This window comes from Prenolepis imparis, unplaced genomic scaffold (assembly GCF_030444845.1).
Source record: "Prenolepis imparis isolate NDT839.2.m4 unplaced genomic scaffold, iyPreImpa1.0 SCAF_6, whole genome shotgun sequence".
Classification (NCBI taxonomy): Eukaryota; Metazoa; Arthropoda; class Insecta; order Hymenoptera; family Formicidae; genus Prenolepis; species Prenolepis imparis.
Genome location: NW_028141164.1, coordinates 7236524 through 7252271, shown reverse-complemented (window position 1 = coordinate 7252271; position 15748 = coordinate 7236524). Strand labels below are relative to the sequence as shown.

General features: G+C 32.3%; 3 protein-coding genes across 8 annotated transcripts in view; 1 reads left to right on the top strand and 2 right to left on the bottom strand.

Moving 5' to 3' along the window:
- Frl (formin-like protein) overlaps positions 1–9404 on the bottom strand; it is a 46312-nt gene extending 36908 nt beyond the window's left edge. For 2 of the 3 annotated variants that reach the window (XM_083039811.1, XM_083039812.1), the window contains exon 1: positions 8619–9403. In XM_083039811.1, the coding sequence (XP_082895937.1) occupies positions 8619–8837 (219 nt within the window). In that variant the 5' untranslated portion in view covers positions 8838–9403. Of the gene's footprint in view, positions 1–8618 lie in introns of all 3 variants that reach the window. The other variant, XM_083039813.1, reaches the window with a different exon arrangement.
- Positions 9405–10201: 797 nt separating this feature from the next.
- Mof (males absent on the first) lies at positions 10202–13358 on the top strand. Of its 4 annotated transcripts, none has more exons than XR_014425624.1 (9): positions 10202–10518; positions 11001–11254; positions 11400–11490; positions 11570–11697; positions 11779–12009; positions 12111–12355; positions 12441–12677; positions 12946–13055; positions 13146–13358. XR_014425624.1 is itself a non-coding variant. In XM_083041059.1 (7 exons), the coding sequence occupies exons 1-7, from the start codon at positions 10329–10331 to the stop codon at positions 12658–12660; spliced, it is 1359 nt and encodes a 452-aa protein (XP_082897185.1). In that variant the 5' UTR covers positions 10202–10328; the 3' UTR covers positions 12661–13358. The 4 variants fall into 4 exon arrangements, 1 of the variants encoding a protein (XP_082897185.1); XR_014425623.1 differs by having other exon boundaries at positions 12805–13055; XR_014425622.1 differs by having other exon boundaries at positions 12441–13055.
- Positions 13183–15640, bottom strand: Daao1 (D-amino acid oxidase 1). Its single transcript, XM_083041060.1, has 6 exons — positions 14784–15640; positions 14312–14435; positions 13998–14143; positions 13772–13928; positions 13394–13684; positions 13183–13321 (listed from the first exon to the last, which is right to left on the bottom strand). The coding sequence occupies exons 1-6, from the start codon at positions 14972–14974 to the stop codon at positions 13208–13210; spliced, it is 1023 nt and encodes a 340-aa protein (XP_082897186.1). The 5' UTR covers positions 14975–15640; the 3' UTR covers positions 13183–13207.
- Between the last annotated feature and the right edge of the window lie 108 nt (positions 15641–15748).

The window sequence follows — 15748 nt, the reverse complement described above, 5'->3', positions numbered from 1 at the left end:
CTTTTCTCTTTTCATGTACCTATTTCTGTATGGCAAAATTAATACTATTTTGTATTATTTTAATTTTATATTAAATTATATATTATTTATCAATCTATAAGTATATATAATAACGTAATATTATTTTAAAAATTCAGTTTTGCTAAAAAAAATCATAAAAAAAGAAAACTTTCAAACTTCAAAATATTAAAATTTAATTATTATTACCTTTTAATTATTAATTTTTTATTTCTTTTTCTGATTTTGTTCACAATGTTAAAAAATAATCGATTTTAGAAATTATAAAGACTGTTTGACAAAATCTTTACGATATTTGTTATTTCCCGTTGAAAAGAAGAAGATCAATGTTTAATAATTATTCAACATTTGTATATTTGTAGAATAATGAAGTCTATAATTTACAATATTTTTTATTTGCAACAAACCAATTTCTTATAAACATTTCTTGTAGTGAAATTATCAAAGTATTGCGTAAAAACTAAATTCGCTTCTCTTTGTCTGAGAATTGGCATATCGAGGTAACTGTTTGTTGCGTATAATGTGTTTCCTGCACTTGTGGTTAGCCACCTCAGAAATGTACTGACCGGTTATTGCTCTCATCTTGGCTATTTTTTTTATACGAATGAACTTTATGTATTGCAGAAAAAGATGTGATAAAATCATGATATCGAATTTCCAAATAGAATCACGTTTATAGAAATGCTATTACGCATTATTATATTTTAATAAATGTATTCAGTCTGATACTCCATATTCCATATATATATATTCGTAATTAATTTCATTTCTCTTATTAATTTGCTATATGTTTATTATATTTATTACGATAGGGTGTAAGTGTTGACGATATATCTTCAATTTAATTAATTTCTTTTATTTATTTCCTTATTACATTCCTATCCTACTTTAATTCATATTCTACAACTCATATTAATCTTAAGTTTATAATAAGTATTTATCTATCTACTTTGTGACAAAAATATAATAAGATATAGAACACATCATATGTGAAATACTAATCAATGCTATTAACGAGAAGTTAATGTTTCCGAAAACGATATTAATGAATTTGCTTTAAGGCAAAATTTATTGCAATTTGATCAATGATAGAATCTACCATTAAGAGATAGATAAGGTGGTTGATGGAACGAAATATACACAAGTCTGGTGTATCGGAAAAAAAAAAAATTATTTCCACGTGTTGAAATGTAATAGCGCGAATAACAAGGAAATTATTCTATCTCTCGAGCCTTGTATTAAATTTCCGCCCGTGGAAATTGTGAGAGAACAGACAAGAGAAGATGAGGATATAACGTCGAGGCCGGGAAAAACTTTGACGCGCCCCGGAGTCAAGTCTCGTGATTCAAGCATAAGGCGGTTTCTACGACTAATCGACGCTGCGGCGATATGACTCATCGACAAGCATCTATAATGAAACGAAATCCCACGATAATATTTCCAGCCGCCGACGAGATGACGATGACGCGCATCATCTCTCGCTCTCTCTCGTCGAGGATCATCGTTAACGTTCACAATTGCTTCCGACATTTTTAAAAATTTTCTTTTAAATTTTCGTCACGTGATGTCATGCACTCTCTCCTTTCATTATTACTCATTGACAGCGACGACAGATTCTCGGAGCCGGTCACCGGCCGGGTCCTTCTGTTATCAGCGAACTGGCAATTGTAAATATAGCTCGTGATAGTTGACAGTCCCTCCCCCGAGCGCGTACTATTCAGTACTTTAGAACGTGAGTGGCATGCTTTGTTAGCGCAGCGTTTCTAAACTCGAGTTCGCGTGATATCGATAAACCTTAAAGTCCGAGCCGAATCTTGAACTGAATTTTTATAGATGAACCTCAAATCGAGCGAATAAACTCATTAAAATTTTCATCAAGCCGAATCTCGTACCGTCACGAGCATTTGTGAGATTTATATACTTCGTCTGTTTTAGTTTTGAGACATCCTATATGTATACATTCATATATATTATGTAATAGAGAAAAGCAGAGGCAAGAGAGACTATGATAGAAATTCTCCTTTTCCAGATAAACGGAATAATTAGTCAATTATAATTATTTTAAAATAAAGACAGAATATCTATATAATTATTTAATTTTAATAATTATTTATATTATTTATTTCTTATAAGTAATTATATCTATTATAAATTTAACTTTTCTTCTTCAAAACAAAGTGATATCATTTTTTTCACATTCCAAGATTAAAGCAGAAATGTTTATCTTTCAATCTCGTTCTGGCTTCATTTTAATTTATTGAAATATATATATATATATGTTGAAGATGTATAAGTAATACCACAGTAATTGATTAGTAAGACTTTTTCTCAATGACAGCCACGTAAGCTATGCAAAGCGTATTCGATCGCGCCAACTTTTAATCGCGACTGCGAAGGTGTTCATTGCGTGTACAGATCAAATATCAAAGTACTCTTTGCACAATGTATTTTCTTAATAGATGTGTTAGTATGGTAATGTTAAAAGCTCTCTAGATAATGATTATTTGCAAAATAAACTCTCTAATTACAGATAAACATACTTTTCGGCACGTTGTATACAAACACAAGTATATAAAAGCAAAAATGATATACCTAATTGAATCACATTGTCACAAATTTGTCTGAGTTTTTTTAATTGCATGCTTATATCAGAAGATTTTAAAAAACTCAAAAGCATAAAAGAGCCTTTAATATTAATAATATTATAATAGTATAATATAAATGTAAATAATATATAAAAATATATATCAAAAATAGATTTTTATGCACTAGATTTAAAAAATTTTAATATAGGATATTTAATCTTTTTCTCTAAAAATTTTCTGAAATTTTAAAGGATTTCGATGATTAAATGTAAAAAGTACACAGAGAGAATTTTCTCTTAGAATTTACCCTGAAAATTATGGTAATCGTGGGACAATATGGAAAGAATTTTATGAGAATTTCTCTGATTAATATTTATCACAATAAAAATAATAATATCTATCACAATAAAATATAAAACATGTTTGATTAATTTTACTAAACTGCATGGTAAAATTACTCAAACATGTTTTATATTTTAACGTGTAGATATTATTATGTTTATTGTGATAAATATTAATCAGAGAAATTCTCATAAAATTCTTTCCATACTATATTGTCCCACGATTACTATGATTTTCAGGGTAAATTCTAAGAGAAAATTCTCTATAGAAATCTCCGATCTATGAAATGCCAATTTTCATTATAAAAATTAAAAAAAGTAATAATTTTTTATTCTAATAAAAATCGATTCGAGTTATAAAAGTTTTCGTTTCGAAAAAAAAATTCATATATAGTATCATAGTATTCAGTCGCTGTCAACAGGGGGAAGAAGGGGGTTGAGGTTCACGACCTAATATGAATAGTGAAAACGAGTTTTTTGATGGAAAAGATACGAGATGTCGCGAAAATAATGACCCGTGTTAACGTTAATGACATCGATCGACAGACGATCGACCGCTTCGTGACAGTGAGAAGGAAAATCAGAGAGAGGAAGATGTTGAAGGAGCGCGCTTAACGATAATTAGCATCTTTAACGCCGCTCGTCACGTCCCATAATGCGGTCAACGGCGTTTTTCCGGCCGGTTGAGCCGGTTGAACAAAATCGCCCGGGATGATCGCGTGCCGGTGTTTTCTCGATGCGGGTATAATTTTGATCTATAGCGACGGAGATGTACAACCATTTTGCGTAACGACTTGATTGATCCTCTATTATTATGAGAACCCGCGGAAATCCACGCAAATCTTTTCGTTAATCATCTTTTTTTCATTAATCTTGCTTGACAATTACTGGTATTAGATATTACTACTACATGTATATATATGTATATAATTAAATTAGCAATTCCCAATTTCATCTATGGTATAAAATTATTACAAGATTTGTTCTAAATAAACATTCAAAATTATTTCGAAAGAAATCCAATCCGATTAATAATTGTAATATTTAATTATTTTACGAAATGTTAATTTCTTTGTATTAAAAAATGATTTGCTAATATTATTCATTCGATTTAACACATTTTATTTATATCACATCGTTTATTGACATAAAATTGATATTGATAATTATGAAAATTATTATATAATAAACAATTAGATTGTATCCTCTTTTTTTATATTATAATTTCCATTTATATTTGAAATTTTAAATATACCTATTGTAAAAGTCAGATTATAGGTATGTAACAAAAAGTGAAAATAATTAATGTTAATATTACGATGACAAATTTATAATTACGTTGTTTGTCTCATATACGTTAATTTCCAAGTAAACATTATATTGTCAAAGTAAGAGAAACACGAGAAATATAAAATTTCTTGAAATTTTAATAATTTCCGAGTTTTCTTTTTATCTTTATTATATATTTCAGATTTTATACTTTTCAATCCTTTTTCCCCACATTTTTCTTAACGATTTTGCTTATATCTTCGCCATTGTCAAAAATTCTCGACTGACATACATATTTCTGAGATATTCCGCAAAGATATCATTTTAATGCAAAATATGTTGAACATACGGTAGCAGATATCCGGCCATACAAAGGATTCAATGTATCAGAATACCGGGAACTATATCGATGGTTACAAAGACAGAGAGTCACGGAGGTCAAGAGCCAAGGATGGACAGAAGGAAGAGACAGTCGGACGAAAGAGCCAGAGAAAATCGAATAAAGTCGAGTTAATACAAGCTGAAGGGAAGACTTGTTATTTACAATATGTTGGTCGTTGCCGCGACGTTGGCAGTACCATAAGATGCACAATCGAATCTTATTTGGTGAGAGCCATTGCTCGTAGGCGTGCCATGTCCTCCTTCACTTTCGTCATCTCTTTCTCTCTTCCTCCTTTTCTCCATCTTTTTTTCAGCACACAAGTTTTTTCCATCTTTAAACATTTTGTTTCACGAGAAGAAGGAAGATTCGAGGCAATTAATTAATTTATTTATTGCTATCTGATATCATTATTCAATTTCTGACAGCAAAATGATTTATGAATAGTATATGAGATAATTATATGTATATATATATATATTTTCGATAAGAAATATACTTCTATTATTAAATACTATATATAATTAAAGGGTAAAAGCGTAATCGAGCTATGCAATCACCGCTATGTGGAATTTCGATTAAATTACGATAAGACAATTCAAGATATCGACCTTTCGCTCAAGGCGTGTCGGAGAAGCATCGCACGATCTTGGATTTTATCATCAAATAATTTAACGCATTTAATAATTTCCGAGATGTAGGCTATACGGTTATAATTCATATACGTGTTTTGACTTGAAAACTCATTCTCATAAACCGTCAGAACTAATCAAACATGAACTACAATTGTAGCTTATATACATGTGATTAGTTCTTACTTCTTACACCCTGTAATCAATGGTAGAGCTACAAAATCTCTACGAAGTGACTATCAAAAGCTGGAGAGTATAAATTTTTGAACTTTATTAATCACATTTTTATATTAATCATATTTATCATATTTTTATATATATATTATATTTTTATGTATCAATAGCTTTTTAAATGTACAAAAATTGAAGTTTATTTAAAATTTTCTTAATTTTTTTCGAATTCAATATTACATTTTTGTTACTGTAACTCAAAGAGAAAATATGTCTGTTTTGTAGCTCAAATTTTGCAAGTTAATTAAATTTTGTCAGTTTATGAATTTGAAAGATTTTATACGTAATATATAAAAAAGTATGATAATAAAAATATGATAAAATGATTTGAATAAAAGTCATAGTAAAATAAAGAAAAAAAAGGAGTTAAAAAATAATCTTTTAAGATTTTAAGTTATAATCTCGGTTTCTCTTAATTAATCATCTACTTCACTATATCGCGATATGGTCCATGGTGCCAAGCTTGTAAAAATGGCATTTATATCGCGACGTGTCGTAAAAGTGAGACAGCGGAATTACGAGACCGTAAACAGGCGTGTCGGATGAAACATTTAATTGTATAAAAGCAGGGTTCGACAACACCGAGACGATCTGCGTTTGTTTGCCTTTCGTGTGGCCTACTCTTTTCCATTGATTACATTCTTGCACACATTTTACGATTCTATATTTCTCAAACTATATATTCCATATTTTCGCACTGCCAATTATTAGGATGATAAGCTTATAAATCTTTCAAAAAATATATACGTCTCTTTAATAAGTTTTACATCAATCTTTCGTCTATCTTTTTCTCCCTTCTTGTCACACATTCAATTTTATCAATGTTATCGATATTGTTATCAATGTTATCAATGTTATGATATATCGATTCAATAATATTGAGTAAATAAAAGCGTTTTTTGTAAACACGAGAGATGGTTACATTGCAGACAAGCTTCGTAACCCAAGCAGAGTTTACCCGAGTTCAGATATTTAGTCATGCTATAAGTTACATGCCATACGTGTCGATACCAATCCGCTTATTATGTTACACCTCGAGGCGGTAAAGATAAATACGATCGTGCTCTCATGTCACACCGATACACCGAATAAAAATGCGCGCTATCCATTGCACACTTCTTACTCACTGTATAAATTAAAGTTCGCGTGCAACAAAACAGGAACACTACTTTGGGTCTCGTTGTTCATTTATCAGAGATTTAAATATCGACATATTCTACAATGTTTTCGAAATTATCGAATTTTTAAGCATTCAATCAAAATTTGTATTTTTTATTATCTCTCAATTTTTTTCATAAATTTCTTAATGTTTCATATTTAATATCTAAGAAAATTAAAATTTTATTCAAAGTTTTATCGAAATCCGTGTAAAACGCAAAAGATTTATTAGAGATATAATTGTTCGCATTCCTAAAGTTTCAAATTAAAAAAAAAACTGCTGTATTTACAACTGCTTATCACTATAAAAGTGACATTTCTGTTAAAAAGATAGACTTCTATATAGCTAGGCAAAAACTAAATAAAAGAATATCGTTAATTTTGAGATATTAACAGAATTTAAAAAAATCCTTCTAAATAGGAATTAATTATAAGGTAATGATATATTTATCGCTCTGATATTAGTTTGTATTTAATTTTCAAAACGATATATTATAAAAATAGAAATTTATAACGCATTATAATGCATTAACTATATTGCTTATTAGCGGTATTTATTGGCAAAACGTTTCGATTAAATACCTATATAATTTTCTTTATCGATATTTTTATAAATTTTATCCATATATCCATCATCAAATATTTTTCTACATTATTATTAGTGTTGAAATATTGATAATGAATATTTGTCATCAGAGAGATAAATTTATCTCGATTTAAGTTGGGTAAATCAAAACATTATAGTTAGAGAGAAAGACTAAAATTATATCGCAAGTGCGATGAAATAGATTATAAAGATGGATTGTGATATATATAATTAGAGGGGGAGGAAAGAATTTTATAATCTCAACAAACGTCTTTAAAATAGACGACTGCGGAAAAGTATTTGTAATTTGCAATTTAAAAGATAGCTCTGCTTAAAGAGTCTTGAATTTTAAATTCAATGAATTAATTTGCAATTAACGTCCTGTATAAAATTGTCGATTGTCAAGTAATTATATTCCGATTTTTTTTAGCGTCCTGATCAAAGAAATATGATATTGTAAAGGGTTCATTACGTCATGCGTTCGTTCACGAGACACGTGCCGAATGTGTGCTTTAATTGGTCATCGGAAATATTCAGATGTCGAGACAATTAGTAGTCACGTGGATAGCTTGGCTATTTTTATTCGTGAACAAAACTAATGAACGAATATCGACAAATTTCTAACTAATATAATGCGAATTTTGACAAGTCTCAGGCATGTTTGCATCGAATTTAAAATTTAATTTTGTCAACTATAAGAACAAACTTTTCTTTTAAAAGAAATCTCTTGTGAATTTATTGTGAGACCCTCTTACAATTAGTTTATCGAATAAATTTATCAAATACTGTTCAATCATATTTAAGTAAATATACCAATAGGATTAATTTTAGTATCGATTAATTATAATAGCGATGGGGAGCATATTGTATAAATATATTGATGCATTTTGTTTCTGTTAATATAATTAAATGAGTAGATCTTTAAACCTGTCATATATAATATTCGAATACTCGTGAATATTGCATATTTCTGAGAGCATCGGAGTCGTCAAAAACACAAGAGTATATCAAGACTGAACGCAATTATTTACATGTGAATGCGAAATAATGTTTATTTATTGTTTATTTGTATTATCGTTCCTAAGATATTTTCCAACTTTTAGCTGCCCAGAGATCACGAAACATTAATTCGGAGTGAATCTCATTAATATAATTAAAATAAACACATTCTCTCTTTTACATTATTTTTTATCAATAGCACATAATTTTCAAAATTTACATTTCTATATAAATATGATGAAACTATTATATGTATATTTTCAGAGTAAACACAGAGATTAAAAAAAAATTGTTGCCAAGACGAGATTCGCTGCAGAGTAATGTTCGCGAGCGCAGAGCGGATCGCGAAGTGCGATTTATCGTTAGATTAGAACGAATGAGAGAGAAAGAGGAGAAATATTGTTCCGTGCATGGACTCACCAGCACTTTGGTGAAACGCCTCTCGAGCTCGATCGCGTCCGGCATCGGCTGTCTCGGCGCGCTGCGCACGCTGCCGCTGCGTGTGTGAGGTCCGCCCAGGCTGCCCATGCCCAGGCTCGGTTGACACGAGTGATGAGGCACGCCGGCCTTGACACCGCCGATGAATACCTCGCGGACACCGCCATCGCTCTCGCCGCCGCGGCTTTGCACGATTCCCATATCTTCGTAGACTTTCTTGCACACGCGTTTCACTCTCGCGCGCGCGCACGCGCGCTTTTGTTTCACGCGATTCCTCGGAATTCTCGATTTGACTTCTCTGCTGCTGCTGCAACGCGGCGGCTCGCGACGTAAAAGACCGCGCGTCCGGTGATTGACGCGACTGTTAGCAACACGCACACATGTGTGCGTTACTTATACATATATACACACACACACATTCACTGTTGTCACGCGACGTACACACTATAAGGAAACGTCAACAACGGACGACAAGCGAACGCGCGAGCGATACATTCTTCACCCCGGGATGAAGTCGTCCCGGCGCCGCGCTATGGCCGAGTGGTAACACTTTAGGAAAGGCGACGGCGGACTTCCGAGAGGTCGAGCCCGAGGGATCCCGGACCGGGTCGTGCAACAGGTATCGCCGGACGGCCGTCCATCGCGAACAAGGAGACTTGCACGAACTCTCACGGACGCGCGCGCGGCCTCCCAGCACCGACGTACGCCGACATTCACCACGGACATTCACACCGGACAAAGCGTTTGCAGCATCTGCGCCCAACTTCACTGCCTCCTCGCACCTCGGGCTCCCACTTCTCCCACTAGACACTTCGCGCATGCGCCGTCGTCGATCGCGGCGCTGTCGTTCTCGGCGCGAGATTCAAATGCGGATAGCGGCGTTTTAAACTCTCCAACGAGTTTCTCGTATAAAATAATAAACGTTCTCGGAGAAGTAAGACGCAAAAAAAAAAGAGAGAAAAGAAAACGCGACTTGTTTATTCGGCGGTTTTTTACGTTCACGATATTTTGATGGCGAGGTTAGGTAAAAAAGGAGAGAAATTGATCATCTTTTTCTCATATTTTCGCATTTATGCTGTAATGTTCATCGAACAACTCGCATAATTGGATTCAAGGATTTTAGGAACGATCGAGAGAGAAACAGAATCGGAATCTTTGTCTCTTGCTAACGCGATGGAATAATTAGAATTTCTACCAAACTTACGCCGCGTATTTACATCGCCGAATGTTCAATGATGTAAATTGCTGCTTCCGCGAACGTCATTAGAGAAAATGAGATTCGATTTTTTACCTGATTTTCGCCATCAAAGCACTACGAGCCTCTCGATCTACTCTTGAAACCCGCCATTTTCGTTATACAATTAAATATGAAATATATAGCTGTACAGGCTTCGTTGGAAAAATTACTCGTCAGAATATAGCTGCATTTGATTGGCCAATCAGAACCATATAGTATGACGTGTAATTTTTTGGACAAACTACTGCGCATGCGTGGGGAAAAATCCTAGAATCAGTGCGCGCGTCTATGCATGACGTATTATATGGTAAATAACTGTAGCGTTGACCGCAGTCGCGCGGATGTTGCACGGTTAGTTGCGTCGTTGCGTCAACGTGTGAGATGTTCGGCTATTTTTGGGACATTTTCGCTGGCGAATATATTTCCCGTGACGCTTGAATTACAGCCGAGGAATTATGGCCGAATCCGAACAGAGAAATAAGGACGGCTGCAACGCGGCGAGGGACACAATGGTTAAGCAAGAGAAACGAGAGAATACATTGACGAATGGCGGGAAGGGCTCCGGCGATGACGCGGACAGTCTCGAGGAGTTGCCGCTCGATATAGGCGAGCACTATCTCGTTCGCAGATCTGACGACTCCTGGCGTGCGTAAAGATGATTGATAATTAGTAACGAACGCGATTATTTGCACGTGACACTAAGAGCCTGCTAAACATAGTTTATCCAACTGCAAAAGCGTAGTATAAATACTTTGACAATGAGATGATCAATGTATATTTTGTTAATTATGAGATGTCAGTATTGGATATTTAATATCAATGAAGATATTTATATTATGTTTTAATATTTAAATAATTTCACGTATAGTCATAGAGCTTTTGCATGCATCAGTGCAGATGACCAAGTTCTTTCAAGCTTTGTTTAAAAAGTTGATAATTATTAATGGTCTGCACTATTTATCTCATTTTGTAAATATTTCTTGCTCTTGCATTACATCTTTGGGTTCTTATTGATAGTATTTATGAGAAAGATTTTTGAGAAACTAAAGCATGCTTATATATTTAATTAAAACTTCTTATCATTATGAAATTACTACATATATATTTATTGTCTTATTATTGTATAGATCCTGCCGAAATTATCCAAACACGTTACAATGAGAATGAGAGTCACTATGAATACTATGTTCATTATGAAGGACACAATAGAAGATTGGATGAATGGGTACCTCGTGACAGAATTATGTCCAGCAGGTTTGACATGAGTGAAATAGAGCGACACGATAGAAATTCTGGGACTGATCTGTTAGCGGACTCTTCTGATCGCAAAATTACTAGAAATCAGAAAAGACGTCACGATGAGATTAATCATGTACAAAAGGTAAGATATACATTTATATCGAAATATAGTATTAAGTCATAAGCAGAAATTTTATTATTAGTTTCTTGGCATTAATATTATATTTATATTAGTTTTTTTACATTAGTATTATATATTTGACAAACTGTATTTTTATTATTTTTAGACTTATGCAGAAATGGATCCTACCACAGCTGCGCTAGAGAAAGAACATGAAGCTATAACAAAAGTCAAGTACATAGATAGAATACAAATCGGTAAATATTATTGTACCACTCATACATTAATCCAATTAATGCAAAAAGAATCTCATGATTTTCAAAAGTTTGTTTCTAGGCAAATATGAGATTGACACTTGGTATTTTAGTCCATATCCTGAAGAATATGGCAAGCAACCAAAACTCTGGATCTGCGAGTATTGCTTAAAGTATATGCGTCTCGAGAAAACGTACAGATATCACATGGTAAAATATTTAAAAAACTATTTATATTTGTTGAGATTTTATTACGAGTATGTATGATTATAGTGTATTTTTTTGTTTCAGAGTGAATGTACTCATAGACAGCCAGTCGGAAAAGAAATCTATCGAAAAGGAACATTAAGTATTTGGGAAGTAGATGGCAGGGAACACAAGATATATTGTCAGAATTTGTGTTTGCTGGCTAAATTATTTTTGGATCACAAAACACTTTATTTCGATGTAGAGCCATTTCTTTTTTATATTTTGTGCGAGGTGGATAAACATGGTGCACATTTAGTCGGTTATTTTTCAAAGGTATGCTATAAACTTAAGTAAATAATCTAAATGTCAGAAAATACAAATTTTCTCATCAACTTCATTAAAGTTTTCAAAACATAATTATTTTTTGTTTTCAGGAAAAAGAATCACCCGATGGTAATAATGTCGCATGCATCTTAACTTTGCCACCTTTTCAGAGACAAGGCTATGGTAAATTATTAATAGCTTTTAGCTATGAATTAAGCAGAATTGAACAAGCGGTTGGAAGTCCAGAGAAACCTTTAAGTGACTTAGGGAAGTTGTCTTATCGCAGTTATTGGAGTTGGATTCTGCTGGAAATTCTTCGAGATTTTAGAGGAACGCTTAGTATTAAAGATCTTAGGTAAACACATCAAACATATATTATTATTAATTAATTATTTCAATAACAGAACATAGAGATGCACATAATATAAATCTATCTGCAGTCAAATGACTAGCATCTCGCAGACCGACATCATCTCGACGTTACAAAGTATGAACATGGTTAAATATTGGAAAGGACAACACGTTATTTGTGTCACACCTAAATTAGTAGAAGAACATATAAAAAGCAGTCAATACAAGAGGCCGCGTCTTACAGTTGATAACAGTGCGTTGAGATGGGGAGCACCACCTAGAAAGAATGTAAAACCCAGCAAGAAATAGCACTTAAGTGGATTAATGTAATGAATTTTATTTCCATAATAATATGATTATAACTTGACGATATATCATTTTAACGCTCGATAAATAATCGAATTTGTTAATTTACGATATGATATTTTTATAAGTTTATGAACCTCTTTACAGTGCATTTACAAACGCAATTAATATCACATTTCTTATCTTATGTGCATCTAGCGAAATAATTGATCAATAAGCAACTTATGTTTAATCAGTTTAATGCAACACTGAAAGTACTAATAAAACTATGTAGAACTTTAATTTTAGCTAAATTGTTGGGATTTAGATTATTTTGGAAAAGATGTTAATTGCGTTTTTTGATCAGTGGAATAAATACGTATTTCACATCTGATAACAAATCTTCAGAAATTCTGATTGTAAGTGTATTTCTGTAAACAATACAGTATTAGACCATTCTAACTTTCATACGTAAATTTGTTAAGAAAAGATGTATCCTCCATTTGCAGGTAGAGAAGAACGCTTTTCTGTAACGTGTGTACAAAACAGGAAAAATTACATGTTATAGCAATTATATTTTGGAGCAGGTAGCTTTATGAAATTCGACGACTGTGTTGACAGTTGCTATAGCAGTTCCTGGTGCCATGCAAACTCCGTAACCACCATGTCCGTAATTGTGTACGATCTGCAAACAAATATGAAGCAGTCAGTTTGTGAATTAATGTGTTAACTCTTTTTTTGTTGTCCAAGTACTAACTATAGTTTTATTAGAGCAACCACTGTTAACGATATTTCCCTCCCCAACTCTAACACCGCCTTCCCTATGCGGTCGCAGACCGACTTGCTGCCGTAAGAGTTCTGCATCTTTCAAAGATGGAATTAATGTTTCGCATCTTTCGCGAATCGCTGCAGATTCGTATGGACATAATTTTGTATTTTCGGAATCGAAGCTTCTTGATCCACCTAGAGTAACTGTGCCATGAAAACCTGGTATGACATAAGTGTCGAGCTCACCGTAAAAGAAAACTTTCATCCATGGTGCTCTTACCTGTACAGATGGATGAAAAACAAAGAAAGTATTGAGATCATGTCGATAAACAGAATTTATAACAAAAGCAAAGATATGATAGCATACTTTGAGCACTTGACCGCGTATAGAAACGAGATGTTTGTCATTGCATAATTTACGCGCTCCAAGCCCGGTGCAATTTATTACAATGTCAAATTCATCAGTTAATTTCTCGAGAGAATTTAATTTTTTTTGCTTAAACGTAACTCCGTCTGTTAGCAATCTATGGCAAGATAAATAATTTAAAGCTATAATAATTTATTCGTCTGTTTAAATAATTATAACATGTTACTTTTCTTTAATCCATGGAAGATACAAATTGCATTGTGTGAGAAGAGTCGAGAAAAATGATCCATATTTCCAATTGCCATTAACTAATTGAAATTCCTCCTCTGTTGCTCTTCTGTATATCGGGACTACACTTTCAAGCCAATCATTCTAATTAAAGTAGTTATTAATTCAATTAGTACAAATTAAAGCGATATATATGCTCATATACTATAATTTAAATGTATAAATCTATATTTATGAAATTATTTGAATTTATTTTTATAAATTTCAAATTCTTGATAAAAGAGAATAGAGAATTTCTTAATTAATTTTTACCTTAACAGTATGTGGAGACGAATTAGCAAATATATATCCAGAAATATCAGTCACTCCAGCATAAGAGGCATAATCGGATTTTCGAATGTCATCGTAAAATTCATAAGAATCTTTGATCCATTTTCTCAAAAAATAATTATAAATATAGGATGCAATAAAAAAAATCGTGATTAGCGTAAAGATTAATAGAGTGAATTTCTTCGTATAACACAAGAATGTAGAATAAATATTTTTTATACGAGACTTCAAGAAAAAGTTTTAAAAAATCAACATTTCGTGCCTTTTGAAACATGTTCGAATTTGAACACGTGTATAAAAGCATCGAGATAATATACTTTCTTTAAATAAAATATTTCGAAAAAGTTTTATATTTTATTCTACATTTTCGGCTTATATTTGTATATCCATGAATCATATCTTTTTTGGTTTACATCATGATTTTCAACGCAAACAGTATTATATTCATATTTACTTCGTTACTTTCTCCTCATTAGAGCTACCGAATGAAGCACCGACTCTAAAAATTCCTGCAGCCACATAACTGACAATATCATCATAATCCGAAGCCAAAACTGTTATATTAGCATTACGAAGAGATCCATTTTGTGTAATTAAAGCTGTCGTTAATCCGACAACTCCACCACCAACGATAACTACTTTCATTTCGCTTTTTTTTCGCACTATTAATTATAAAAATAGCTACAAGTTAAAATTTAAATACCGCGAATAAACCGCGGCACTATTTGACAATTATCTTTGACTGTCAGGAATTACTGACGGTCTTTATACGCGATGTTTGTCAGTAATGTAATAAAGTGTTTACAATGCTTGTATGCGTTCTATTTATGTACTACATGATGATATCAGCTGCTATCGTTATTAAGTGCTTTTATCGTATGTGATATATATATTTTTACAAAGAGCGCAATATTTCACATATTACATATTTAACTCTTCTTTGAAAGATATTGGAATTCAATTTTCGATATCCAATTATAAAATAATAGAAAATAGAGTTATAAGGCCAGTTGCATTTATTAGTTAGACTTTTCTGTAAAGAGTACTATCCTTTTTGTAGTAATATATTTTTTTGTATAATAAGCAAAGGCACAATATATTAAATGATATAAATATGCGTGCGATAATATTGAGCGATGTTGTGATTCTATGATTCTACACAATGTATATTAACATGAAACCTTCTATAAATACTGCATAATACTCTGCAACTTTTCACTGTAATTTCTTTAGAGCATTAAATTAATAAAAAATATATCTTCAAATGTTATCTTAAAATCCATAAATCCATAAAGTATGGAAGAAGGCAGTATATAGTAATACATATGATTGTTTTTATAAAATCAAATTTCATATTTTTGTATATACTTTGTCATTATACATTAACGATAAGATCATATTATTGTGTTTCACACGGCA

Bases quoted from the DNA above. Each gene is read 5' to 3' on its own strand.
- Mof (XM_083041059.1), top strand. From the start codon at position 10,329: ATGGCCGAATCCGAACAGAGAAATAAGGACGGCTGCAACGCGGCGAGG. The intron at 11,698-11,778 runs GTAAAATATTTA...TTTTTGTTTCAG, and splicing joins AAACGTACAGATATCACATG to AGTGAATGTACTCATAGACA. The intron at 12,356-12,440 runs GTAAACACATCA...ATCTATCTGCAG, and splicing joins CTTAGTATTAAAGATCTTAG to TCAAATGACTAGCATCTCGC.
- Daao1 (XM_083041060.1), bottom strand. From the start codon at position 14,974: ATGAAAGTAGTTATCGTTGGTGGTGGAGTTGTCGGATTAACGACAGCT. The intron at 14,436-14,783 runs GTAAATATGAAT...TTATTTTTTGAG, and splicing joins AATGAGGAGAAAGTAACGAA to AAAATGGATCAAAGATTCTT. The intron at 13,322-13,393 runs GTTAGTACTTGG...ATTTGTTTGCAG, and splicing joins GTTGCTCTAATAAAACTATA to ATCGTACACAATTACGGACA.